The sequence below is a fragment of the Zonotrichia albicollis genome, chromosome 9 (genome assembly GCF_047830755.1).
Source record: "Zonotrichia albicollis isolate bZonAlb1 chromosome 9, bZonAlb1.hap1, whole genome shotgun sequence".
Lineage (NCBI taxonomy): Eukaryota > Metazoa > Chordata > Aves > Passeriformes > Passerellidae > Zonotrichia > Zonotrichia albicollis.
The window spans coordinates 22,477,323-22,491,085 of NC_133827.1; the positions used below are offsets into that span (position 1 = coordinate 22,477,323).

The 13,763-nt window shown below is 51.4% G+C and overlaps 1 protein-coding gene across 1 annotated transcript in view; it reads right to left on the reverse strand.

Moving 5' to 3' along the window:
• Positions 1–13,562, reverse strand: part of EPHB1 (EPH receptor B1) — an 80,511-nt gene extending 66,949 nt beyond the window's left edge. Inside the window, exon 1 of the mRNA XM_005489551.4 lies at positions 13,280–13,562. Coding sequence (XP_005489608.1) covers positions 13,280–13,337 — 58 coding nt within the window. The 5' untranslated portion in view covers positions 13,338–13,562. The remainder of the gene's footprint in view (positions 1–13,279) is intronic.
• Positions 13,563–13,763: the final 201 nt, after the last annotated feature.

Here is a 13,763-nt window from a genome sequence, read left to right on the forward strand (position 1 = left end):
AGTTCTCCCCCTCCTCCTCAGGACAGCCTCCTGCCCAAATGCTGACTTTACACACGGGTGACACCTCACCAAAAAACTTCAGCACAACTGCAGGAGGTAACCAAGGAGAAGTCCCCCAGTCAGGCAGCCCAGTCACTGACCAGAGCCCAGGAGGTGCCTGCGACCTGCTGCAGGTGAGGGATGGTCCTGGCACTGCCAGAACAGCTCCATTTCATGCAACACCAGCTCTGCTCATTTTTAAAGCATTGCTGGTTGATGATAAAGTTCCCCTGAAGCTCATCTCCATACCCACCTCTTCTCCTGATGACGGTGACCCATCCTCCCTGATTGTGGTTTCCTTGCTGAAATAAATCACTTTAAGTGCACATTGTGCTCAGGGTCTCATTACTGTTCATCATCTTCTGCGCAACAGAGCTGTCACATCCTCGCAAATTCTGTCACCTGGGCGACACAGGAGCCATTTGGGAGGGCAGGCAGGTGGGAAGAAGGCACCCAGGGCTTGACAGGGTACCAGCTTCCCATTCCCCTCATCTGCAGTGTTTGAATAGTGGGCTCGCACCCCTCATGGCACAAAAGCTCAGGAGGACAAAAGCAAGAAGGAGCAACACGTGTCCAAGATGGGATCAGTGCACCAAGGCCCCAGATGGATGGTAGCAGGAGTGGCACAAGCATCTTGATGGCCAAGAGGGCCTTACTTCAGTGAGTTATGTCCCTGCCAGAAAACCTCCTCCAAAAGAAGTGGAAGAAACTCTCCTCCCCCAGTTTGGAGGAGAAACATCCAAAGAAGGGAAGAAAGAAGAGCCAGGCACAGGGGCAGCAAGATGGTCACCAATCCTTCTTCTCCAGGTAGATTCTAGGCAGCACCATGCTCACTTGTGATGAGCTGCCTCATCACAAATGAGTGCTTACAACTCCAGGAGGTTGCTCCAGATCAATCCAGAACAGAAGACTGGGTCATGCTGCATATGTAAATTAAAAGCTCTTTGCCAAAATCCCACAAGCACCCATCAGACAACAGCAACACAAAAGCACCATTTGCCTGTCACATCACTTTTGAAAGGCAAACACTCAGGAGAGAAAGGGAGTGATTAATGCTGCTGCTAATCTTGGAGTGCCCACAAAGATGGGTCTGCTGGGTTTTTGTCAAGGGCAAAGTGTAAGTACCACCAGCCCCAGATAGCCAGTGGTCCTGCGAGGGCTGGGACCAGCCTGGAATAAAAGGCCAACTCACACAGCCAGGAAGGAGTTGCTCACCCATAGCCATGTGGCCAACTCCTGCATCCCTGTGCATCAGCACAGCTCCCTGGGGAAAGAGGACATTTCCCAGCCTGATTTCTGGGAGCCTGCAAAGGTTTGGGTTTCCCACCAAATACTCAACATGTACAAAAATCCTGGAGCGCAGCTGTGGAGAAGACACACTGCTCTCACACTTTCCTCAAGTTTAACATTTGTACTTCTCTAAAATTCTTCATCTCACTCATCCCATCACACCTTCACAGGAAAACACCTCCCACTGCTCTGGTGACCAGGGCAGGAGAAGATCCCCAGATATGTAAGCAGGAGAAAAGCCCCGCAGATGCGGCAGGAGAAGACCCCCGGACACGTCACCCATCACTGCCAGGAAGGGTTCCCCAGGTGGTCCCTGGGGCTCTGCTCAGCTCTCCCAGCACCCCACCCCAGCACCCCAGACATCCTGCTGCAGGCTGGAGACCCCCGTGCCCCCTGCTCGCCCAGGGCACTCGCACACATGTTCGCACACACCGGCACGGAGCGGGAGGGGAAGCCGGGCTGCAGGAATAACACAGGCACACAAACAAAAGAGCACAAGCCATTAATCTGGGTGAACCAGAGGAAATGAAATCATTATGTCTGCAGCTACAACATCCCGAGGAACAAATTTCCTGCCTGGATAATAAATGGATTCTTTTGTTTCACATTGGCCCCAACCACGTGACACTCTTGGCCTATTCCTCATCCAAAACATCTTGCTGTATAAATACCCAGACGGGTTTGAATTTCAGCTGCTAAAAATATGTTTTAATTATAATAATATATAATAATAATAATAACAACAAAAAAAAATCTGGATCTACAGACTCCCCTCGCCTCCTAAACAACCTCTGAAGACTTTCCAGCAGGCAGGCAAGCAAACAAAAAGTCCCAAATTGCCAAAAAAAGCTGAACAGTACAAATGCAGCCTTTAAAAAATGACTGAGGCACCTGAAAGCAGCTCCAGGTTAATGCTTGCAATAAATAATCCCTGCCAGAAAGAAAAATGATGGGTGCATGAAGATTTGAAGCACGATGGCCCAGAAGTATCTCCTAAGCACCTCCCAGCAGCGGGACAGGACCAAAGCCACAAGGCACATCAATGACAGCTCCAACTTTGGGGCCGTGCAGCTTTTCTTCTGAGCCAGGTTTTCTTCTGGTAGCTCACCAGGGCTTGGGATTTGTCCATTGCATGGATGGGGGGAATGCAAGATCTGGCCTCCTCTGGCTTGGCAAGGTGCTCCTCAGCTGCAGGAGTCTCCAGGGATGCAGACCTTGAAGAGAGCTGTGTGAATGACTGGTTCCAACTGTTCCTTTAATCTGCAACTCCATCACATCACTCACTTAAAACCACTTTTGCATCTAATTGCATATTTTGCTTCTGCTTTCAGCTTCTTTTTGCTCGCCTTCCCAGCTTCACCAACACATTGCAAGCACTGCAACAAGTTTCAAAACAAGAAGCGGTTTTGAAGCCAAACATCAAAGCGCCTTGGTCTTGCACAAAGTCTAAATTGTTTGGATGTCAAAGAGAGACCTCCACACAGGGAAACAAGCTCAAAAATTCCCTCCAACTAGCAGGCAGCCATGGGAAGAAGATCCAATCAAGCCCACCATGCTCACCCACTGCTCCTGCTCGGGGTTGAACTTGTTCTCCATCATCCCAAACATCCCAGCACCCAATGACTTATCTTCAATTCCACACACACACAGAGGAAACCTCTGGTGCATCACACCAGCAGAACCTCAATTTTGTTTTCCTTTTAGGATCATCTTTAATTCCAATTATATTTTGGATGCTAGGGAAAGCATACAAGAACAGTTGCTGCCTCATTTCTATTGCTTATCGCCGCTGTTACTTCAAGGAAGGGGAGGAGGAGAAAAAAAAGAAAGGGAAAAAAAAACCCCAGTCCTTGGAAACTAAATATTTACACACCCACATAAGCTAATCCCAGCAGATCCAAGGGTGGGAAGCCTATTTAAAAAACATCCCTAATTACTTTCCCATTTTAAAGGGAATAATCTGGCCATTAGCTCAAATGCTTTACTTAAGTAATCACTTATTTTTCAAGAGGAATAATCTGCTGGTGTTTGCACAGACAGGACAGGGGACTGAGAAACCATTTTTATACCCTTTCCTCAGGTACAGCTGCTAATAGCCAAGTGACACAGAGGGGCTGATGGAACCGAGGGCAGTCAGGAACTCAACACATGCCACCCTTGGGAGGCCACCCCTGGAACATGGACAGGGCCACCGCATGGTCTGACACCTTGCTGGTCCCTGCATTGCACCACAAGGAAACTGTTGGGAAAAGGGGGGATTCTCAGGGCAAAATGGGAAAGAAAAATGGGAACAGACACCAAACACCTCAAAAGGCCACCAGTCCCCTCACAAAGATGCTCTAGCAAATGTCCCCATCCCTCCCAGCAGTGCCAGGAGCAAGGAAACACATCAGGTTGATATTGCAAAACACTGATTTATCAAGAGCATATTTCAGTCCCTTTTTGCTGATGTATTAACAAAACGTTCTCTTATCAGAAAATAAAGTGGTTTCTGCTGGAAAAAAAAAATGTCAGTAATGCAGACATAGGGATATATTGAAGGATTCCTAACAGCAAAGCAAAGAGCAGCAATTTGCTAATTGGCTGCTGAAGGAAAGGGCTGGAACCCTGAGGATGGGCAGAGGTTTGATTATAAGACACGCACGGTGGATCATTTAGAAAGATAAAACCGCGCTCGCTCTGCCGCAGCCAGCTATTAAAAGTGGAGAATGTTATTTCAGGTAATAAAGAGCAGGACCTGAGGACCAGCCTGGGAATTCAAATTTACAACTTGTATCAAATTCATCTGCTGTAAAACTCCACCTAGTTTATAAGTTTCTCACCAACTTCATAAAACATGTTTTATTATTATTGTTTTCTGACTCTCCTGCCTTAATAAAATTCCTCTCCCAGCCTGTGTGGGTGTTGCATTATAAACATTTGCACTTTGATTCATTCAAGACTGCAGAAAGCTTTCAAGGTAACCTATTAGGAATACTTTAAATGGTTCAAAGACATCCCAGTTTCCCCTGAATGCTGCAAAGCTTTAAAGAACAAAATAAAAACGTGTCTTGCTGCAAACCACCTCCAAAAATCTACTGGAATGGTGACTCGGGAGATGGGAGTGACCACATAGGTCAGTGAAGAGGGGTCCAGAGTGGGAAAACACACGAGTTATCAGGGCACAGGCTAAGGTGGGCACCCACCCGTCACTCCCCAAGCTCCCTCACCAGGGAACTGGAGGGACTTGTTAACAAAAGATCCTCCCAGGGATGATGTGAGTGCATCCCCCTGGCAGGAGGCAGGCAGACCACTTTTGGGGATGCTGCTGAGTGGTTCCCACTGGTGGGAGGCAGCTGGACTGTTTTTAGGGATGCTGCCAAGTGGTTCCCACTGGTGGGAGGCAGCCAGACCATCTTCCCACAAGTTAAGGATCCGACTGTGCAAAAGGAGGGATTTCCTCAGCGCTGATCAGCGCTGGCACACAAAGCAGGGCTGGAGGGAGCACCCTTCTCCAAGCAGCCCCTTTTCTCCTGCCTCAGCCACAGCCCAGTGAAGTCAAGGAGCAGCTTTCTATGGCTTTGAGCAGGCTCTGAGCAGCCTCCCTCCCGTGGGCACGCAGCAGTGCCGCCAGCGCGGCAATAACCCACGCACGGCACGAGAATAAAAGCTGAGTTTTAGAGGGATGCTGAACACAATGAGCTCGTGCCCTGAGAGCTCCCAGCAGCAGCAGCCACCTCCTCTCCTCCACTGAGTTAGCTGCAGCATCCAGGGGTCAGGGGGCACTGCCAGCCCTTGGACAGAGCATGGGAGGGCTCAACCTGAGCTGGGTGCAAAGAAAAAGGCACCGATGCCTTTAATTCCTGCACAGCTGCTGCTTTTCTCTGCTTGACTGAGCAAGAGGGAGGTTACCTGGCACAATGCATACGGCTCAAGGAGCCACACACCCCTCCCCAGGAAACACAGTACAGAACTGATCCTCCTTTATTTCACTGCACCAGAAATTACCACCTTACAGTCCATCTCTGGTCACAATAACCTCATTGTATGTGACTTCCCAGTGCCTCTGTTTAGAGTCTGATGGGCTCAAACATCTTAGACCCCCACCAGCAATTTCAGCTCAAAAAGCAAAGCACAGGCAGCAAAGGCCAGGAGATTCACCCACTTGTGTGGAGCTTCTGGAGAGCTTCAGCCAAACTCCACAGGCTGGGGAAGAGCTCTGTGCTCCAGGTTCACTTGCAGCCAGGTCATGCCCATAATTTCCAGGACTAATAAAAACTGCTTTAAAAATAATCACAGCATAAGAGCAGGCATGGAGTGGCGACGTGGTGAGGGCAAACACACCTATGGAGCAGCCTCTCCAGCTCCATGGGCACATCAGGGGAGGGAAAGGTCCTGGACTAGTCAAAACCATTACAAGAAGCACTTCTGACAGTACAATTGTGACAATTTTGTTACTTCCAAACACATTTGTTTCAAATGAAAAGCAAAGCCACAATCAAACAGAGCACTGCAAGAGCATCCCACTTGTGCTCTCTCCCTACACATCCATCCTGTCCCTTGGGCATTTGGAAATAAGAAAATACAAATTTTTGGTGAAAGCAGCAAGGTCAGCCCCAGAGTGCCTCCAGCACATCAGGCTGTCTCCCTCTCAGTTTCCCCCATTCAGAGGGCAGGGAATGCCCAGAGCAGCCTCCCACAGCCAGCCCCATTCTTCTCCTGCCCCCTGAGGACACAGTTTCCCTTTTAACTCTTCTGCTGAGTTCCCAGTTTTCCTGGGGAAGATGTAATTCACATCCCTCTGCCTGTTCCACAGTGATTTAATGTCTTTTGAGCAAAATGCAATTATCCTCATATCAACAGGGCCCTAGTGAGGATGATAATGAGGCGGCTCTAGCCCCGCAGCTACGGAAGTGGCTGAAGCCAGCGGAGGCCTCGAGTAATCAAAGGCCCATCCCTGGCCTCTGATTGCTGAAAAAGAAATTAAAAACCTCCATAAAACTTCAAACACAGCCTTTCCCTGCTCCATCCCTCCACCCTTGGTGTGGTTTTAGCAGCAGGAGACAAGTGACCAACAGCAGCTCTGGGTACCCCCAGGTTCATCACAGCCTCCTGCATCTTGGGTGTCACCTGCCAGGTCACCTATGGCAGAGAGGGAGCACAGGAGGGCATCAACCTGCTGCTCAAAGCAGCCCTGTTTGCCCAGGTTTTGGGGCTCAAGAAGCACCCTCTATGCTGAGTTGAAGGTGACTTGCCCAGGACACACAAATAAAGGTGTCCCCCTGCTCTGTGGTACTCACATGCCCTCTGAACGGAGAGAAGCAGAGAAAAGAATGAGCAAAACAATTCTTATTTGCTGCTCCTGTGTTTTTGAACATGTGGAATGTATTGGAAGATTATTTACCTGAAGGGATTGCTTGACTGGATTCTGGTGGACATTGTTTATGTTAATTAGCCTGTCAGGTCCAAGCTGTGTCAACTTTCTTCAGTTTAGTATAGTTCTTATTAGTGTCATACAGTGTAAAATAGCTATAGTATAATAAAGTAATTAATTAGCCTTCTGATATCATGGATTTCTGCACATCATTTTTCCCAGACATTGGGTTTGCCCTGTTGTAAATACAATTCTGCTCAGGAAAGATGTGGGTGTGCAACAGGTCTTGGGCTTTGCAGGACTTCAGAGGCTTCCTGAGAGACAGCAGAGCCAGGAGCAGGGAGCATCCAGTGGGCTGAGCTTTTCATCCTCTCATAAAAATAATATATAGTCAGGCAAAGACACCAAAACCTGGCTGTGCTTGGAGCAATCCAAGGAAAATGCTGGTTAGGTTTGAATTATCCAAAGCTTGGTTCCCAGTTGCTGCTGGAATGTGGCACATTGGGTACCAGTGCATTGGAAAAGCAGGTGGGATGAGGGAAGGGCTTTTGAAGCGAGAGTATCATAAACCTTTGAAGTAGTGATGAAACCCCCATCAAGGATGGCAGGAAACAGCCTGGAAGTGAGGATTTCCACAGCCCCTTACCTATTCCCACCCTCCACTTTTACTCATTGCATAACAAATTACGCTTCATCAGCTCCAACCACCAGTAACCCTGACTGGATGCCTCCCCAGGTAATAAACATTTCCTTCACCAACTAATGAGCACATACCTGAGGCTCTACTGATGCCTAATTACTTGGCCTGGATATTTCAAAATTTTAAATAAATAAATTAAATCCTAGAATCCCAGAATGGTTTGTGTTGGGAGAGACCTTAAAGATCATCTCGTTCCAACCCCTTGCTATGGGCAGGGACAACTTCCACTAGATCTTAGTAATAACCTAAATAACCTTAACACTGTTAAAAATCACCAAGATTAACTTAATACCATTTTTTTCTCCCCCTATCCAGAAAGGCCTTGAAAGGACTCATTCTGCTTATTAAGGGGAATGACTGAAAAGAGGAAAAAAAGCAAATTAACACTCATCAATTAACTAGAACCAATCTTAATCCTCACCTCCTCCAAACGACTGCTCTCCATGACCATCCATTGTGACCTAAGTGCACAATATGGAGATGTCCACCAAGGGATGCTCTGGGACTCCCTTCCTCCCAAACCGAGAGCATCCCTGGTTTAAGTTGGAAGAAGTGAGGCTGAAGGACATTCATCTTCCTTGTCCAGGGCTCAGCACAAGCCCCTTCCCCTTTGAACTGTTGCCTCTGTGATTTTTCACTGCGGGGCTCCCAGCAGGAACTTATTAAAGCCAGACCAAAGCACGTCTTGCTTTAATAGTAATTAGGTCACCCTGGGTTGTGGGCTTAGCAGGCAAAACTATAATTATTTAGAAACATCAAGTTTAAATGCCAAAGAATCTTAATGGAGCTGAGCTAATTAACCAATTTCAACTAAGTAACTGATTAGCTTAAAAAGAAAAAAAAGATAAATCAATGATCATAGACAACAACATTTTCCTTTAACAGCCTTTCTTGCAGCAATTCTCAATTGCACAAACTGAGCCCAACAACCCCTGCTAACCAAATATTATTATAATTAAATATTCAACAGAAAGCCTCTTCAATTATTCAGAAGACTGATAACACTTGGGTTATAATTGGGGTGGTGGGAGAGGTTTCCAGAAGCAGGGACTGCGCGCACCACCCAGCTCCGGTGGCTGACGCAAACCCAGGGCTCATGGCATCAGCACAGGGCACCCCTCCCGTGCCTGGAACCAACCTGGGGGCAGAAACGTGAGCAAACAGACCAGATGGTGCACAGGCTTTCTGCATTCCTGCTATTAGAGCAGAAATTTAGGGGACTAATGGCCAGTTTCCAGGTTTCACACCGTTTTCCAGTGGTAGCGTTATTCCCCTGACAGAGGGCTGGGATGAAAAGCAGGCCCTGGTGTATCATTATAATTCACTAAGCAGCATTACCATAGGAAATTACAAATTAGCTTTTCAGCAAAGGATACGGACGTATTTAGATCAGCCATAGAGAAACTACAGAACCTTCCAGCCCATTCATCAAAGCTCTTGTAGCTCCAACTTTCAGGGAAATGAAACAATAATAAATATTGAGCAGGGAAAGTTAATCTCCCCTGAATGCACTTCAATAATTCAAAAGTTGTGAGAAATAAATAAATAGAGCACAGATCCTTTCGTGCCTACAAAACACGTGTCCTGTTTTTCTCACTATTTCTCATGATGTGACTTGGTGGGAAAATGGATGGTGACCAAAATAAAAGAGCTCCAAAAACTCAGCTGTGGCTGTGAGCAACATTTACAGGAAAGGAGGGAGCCCATCCATGCTTACCACTTATCTGGAAAGCCATGGAGCTGATTTGGGCAAGAGTTTGCTCCCATTGCCCCTAAGGAAAAGGCTGTGCTGCCTCTACCTGCTGTGTGTCCGTTCCTTTCCCTGCACACTCCCAGGCAGCCTCTCAAGCTGCTCATTTTTGGAATGTCTGTGGGTTTACCCCTAAAAGCTGAAAAATGCAACAACCAGCTCAGGGTCCATAACCACCCAAGGTCCCAGCTCTTTCCTGACACTACTCTGCCATCACTCCATCCTTTTCCACACCCTTCTGCTCTCACACCAACCTGGGACCTCTGTAAGCAACATTCACTCCAACCTTCCACCATTCCAGAAGGAGATTCCTTCCCAAATTGCCACCCAGCCAACATCCAACCTTAACATTTGCCTTGCCCAGGTATTGTGTGCATCAACCCTTAATAGCTCTGTTTGCAGCAGAACAAGGTCAAATTGAAATGTGCTTTCAAATCTTAAGTAATATTTGGGGAAAGCATTCCATCACACAACCCCAAGTATTTACTCAGCCTTGCTGTGCGGTTAAATGGCTCCTCACACCAACACTGTCTGGAGGGAACAAACCAGCACTGGGGTCTGAGACTTTGCTGACCAGATCAGCATCAAGTTACCCACTGCCCAAGGTACCACTCCCCGTTTCCATCAAATCTGAGCATTTCTTTAGCTTACAGAACCCACCTCTGCTAGAAACATCTATTACTCAGCACCATAGCCTGGATCCAGACAAACATATTTGGCCTCTTTCATCATCCAATATCTGTATTTTCTTCTGATTTCTAAGACCAATGGAAGGGTTTTATCCTGTCCTGTTGTGTCAGAAGCTGCACCCAAGATGGGTTAGAGGAGACCTAGCAAACCCTCTGGCATTTCACAGCACAGCAGTCAGGGATGCGTAACACACAGGAGAACATGCAGCACTCCAATATCCAAAAGGACAGGAAAATACAATCCCCACCTTGTCCATGAGCAGAGATACTGGAAGTTAGTTAAAAAAAAAAAAAAAAAAAAAAAGGCAACATGAGCACCTGCAGTGTCAAGCCCCTTTTCCATGACTTGACAAAACACCTTCCCTTCAGGCTGACAAGATCTGGGCTCACTCATCATGCCAGGAATAAGGGTTCCCCCCTTAGGGCTTTCTTTTTCCCCTCAGTTAGTTTGAGCAAAGAAAGCAAGAGTAACTGGACTGCTGAATAGTAGCACTTGCAAATTCCCATGAAGGTTACCACTCGCATTTGCAAATTCCCTTCTGAAGACTTATTTCTGGCTTCTCCTTGAGAAGGGCTCAGCTCGGGGTGGAGCAGCTGGGCAGAGGTGGGAGCCCACAGGGTGCTCAGGGAAGCTCCTGCTCGGCACAGGCTCTGCTCGGGCGCCTGGCAGAAGCACAGGAAGCCCAAAGGATGCCTGCAACAGATGTGTGCATGCTGAGCCAACAGGGAGGAGGGCAGGGCAGGGCAGGCATGGAGCACAGAGCACGAACCAGGGACATCGCTTAAGCAGGGGAAGAAAACTAAGCTGGATTCACCAGCCCCAAGCAGAGCTTTTCACCTCCCTCCTGTGCTCTGCTTATCGTGATGCTGCAAGCACAGAGAGAAAAACCTGGGTTTTAAAAGAGCAGGCGCGAGGCAGGGAGATGCTGGAGAGGCGAGCAGGCCAGGCAGGTGAAACAGAGCAGGTGGAGGAGCTGCACCGAAATGGTCACCAGCCCCATCTGACCTACCGACAGCTCCAAGCTGAGTTAAAACATGTAATGTCAGTCCATTACCACCCTCTCTATATGCTAAATGGATTATATTTGGTTCAGCTAACACAAGAGAGAGCACGCGAGCGGCTCCTGAGTGATTGCAGGCTGTGGGAGAGACAGGGTATTTGGTGCTGTCATCTTCTCACATCCTTCTTCCTATTTGCAAGCCACAAAAAATTTTTTTCAATTATTACAAACATCCAGGTGTCCAGCAGAAAAAGGTCAGCTAAGCCACAGGATTTAGTAAAAAATCAAGGAACCATAAAAAAAGTCAGGTAAGTGACTCTATAACATCCAGGTTCGCATGCCACAGGCAGTGAGTTAGCAAGGTTTTATGGAGAATAACGAGCATGGCTTGGAGGCAGCCCATGCCCTGACTCCAGCTGCATCCTCCTCCTCCTCCAGCCGGGTCCAGACCCCCAGACGCCTCCCCCACCATCACAGGAAAGACTTTTTGTCTGGTTGGCTGATTGGGATGCAGGGAGCCATGCCTGGCTCGGCTGCCTCTACAGCCCAGGGCAGAGCAGGGCACCAGCCGTGGCTTTGCCGTGCTCTCATAGAGGGCTGCTGGCTAATCCAGCCTCGCCGATGCTCCGGGGGAAAGCCAGATCCCAGGGCAGGGCAGGGCAGGTCCTACGACACACTTCAGATCCATTAGAGAAAACCATGTTTCAATCCAGCAAATTCAACCTCTGTATCAAGAGATCCAGTAAGATTTAAATAAACCCCATAAAAAGGCATTTTCTTTATACGACCATATCATTAGACTCTCGCCTGAACTCCAAACCGGATTCGATTGCTCTACCTCAGAAATCCCCCATCCAAAATTTTCCCTGAAATCTGAGATCTCTCCTAGGATACTACTTTACTATCCAAGCAACTTCCTGAGCAGGGTAGAAATATCACCACTACTCGACAGGTTCGTCCTGGGCAGGGACATTGACTGTGCCGGTGCTCCCAGGGAGACCCGGGCAAGCTGGGGAACATTGTGGGTGACACCCAGGAGTGTCCCCAAAGCAGGAGGGAGCCCAAGTCTCCCGTGCAGCCGCAATTCCAGCAGCGTCTCAAGCCGCTGTCGCTGCCAGCCAAGCGCTGCTAACAGGTCTCGCCTCTTCACGTGCGGCGAGCAAACCGCGCTCGCTGCATCACGCTCCGGCATGGCACCAGCACTCCCAACCGCCAGCTATTCCCGCAGAGATGCCATGAGGCAGCCCAAGAAAAACGAAAGGCAAACACGTGTGCCAGCCAAAAGCCAGCGGGAAGGGGATGCTGCATGGAGCGGGCCTGCCCGCCGCGATCCGGCAGCCGCGCTTGCGAGCGGAGAGGAGCTGCGGCCGAGCCCCAGCGGAGCAGCATTCCAGCTGCCGAACCAGCTCCTCGCTGCCGGAGCTGAGCTGGACTCTCCTGCCATCAGCTTCCAGCCATACTCACATTAAACCTCCCAGGAGGGCCCAGCCCCGGCAGGTTTGAGACCCCGAGCATCATCTCCCGCACCCCGCCTCTCGCTGCTCACAACCCCGGGGCTGCACCACGTCCCCTGCCCGCAGCCACCGCTCCGCCGCTGGGCAGCCCCTGCCGCGAGCTGCTGCTGTACCAGCAAAAAAAGGTGGCAGCGGCAAAATAAAGAGAAATAAAAAAAATAATCGAAGCGATACTTCAAGAGCTGTGCTGGACACGGAGCAGCGACACGGCACCAAGGCTGGGGCGGGCTGGCTGTCCCACCAGGCCAACAGCCCGCAGCCTGGCTCCGGGCTGCAGGCACCTTCCTGCCGCCCAGCAAACCCCACGACCAAGCGGGAGATGAGGCAAAGATCCCAGCGCACTGGCACGGATTGTGCTGAGAGAACGAGCACGCACCTGCTCCGTGGCTCCATGGCCGGGAAAAGCGTCCCCGGGCTCAGTTCATGCCCAGAAACGGAGACCACCTGCCCACGGCTCCCGGCGCATCCATCCCCCGCCGGGGCTGCGAGGAGGAGGAGGGTGGGCAGAGGCGGCTCCGCGCACCGCCACGGCCCCCGAGCCGGCCCCGGGGACCAGAGGGGACCCAGACGGGACTCCGGAGACGGCCCCACCGCGGCCCCGGGGACCACAAGGGACCTCGGAGGTGACCCCAGCGCGGCGCCGGGCAGGGCTCCGCAGGGAAGGGGAGCCGAGCCGGAGCTCCCCCCACGCGGATGCGGGCGGGTTTTCTCCTCCATCCCCGGCCCTCTCCCGAGGGCACGGGCTGGCAGTGCCGCCCGCGGTCCGGGTTACCCGGGCTGGCACAAGAGGCCGGGGCCACGGGGCCAGGATCCAGCCCGGTGCCCGTGCCTTACGGCGGGGGAGTCGCTCCCTGCCTACTCCCCAGCCGCAGACGCCGCGGGCGGCGCAGAGACCCTCGGCTCAGCATCCCACCCGCTCCCGGTAGTCCCGATCGCCGCTCACCTTCCACGGCGGCCGCGGCGGCGGCCAGGCAGAGCAGCACCACCAGATCCGCAGCCATCGCCTCCTCGGGCCCCGCAGGCGTCAGCCGCTACCGGCGGGCGGCCGTGAGCGGGCATGGGGGGTGCGTCCGCGGGCCGGGTGGCTCCGGGGCAGGGCGGGCCGGGGCCGCGGACGGGACGGGCCGGTGGCGGTGCCGGTGCCGCTGCCCGCCCGCCCGGGTCACATCGCCGCCGCGAGTGGCGCGCGCGGCCACGCCGCCGCCGGCCCCCGCCGCAGCCCGGCCCCGCCCCCGCCGCCGCCCCGCCAATCCCCGCGCCCGCTCGGCCACGCCCCCGCCACAGCCCCGCCAATCCCCGCGCCGTTCCCCGCCTCGGCCACGCCCCCGCGCTCCTCGAGCGCCCGTGCGAAGGGGGACGGCGCCCCCTGGCGGCCATGGCAGCCCCTCACGCCGTGCCTCCCCTTAGCGGCACCCGCGACGGGGCGG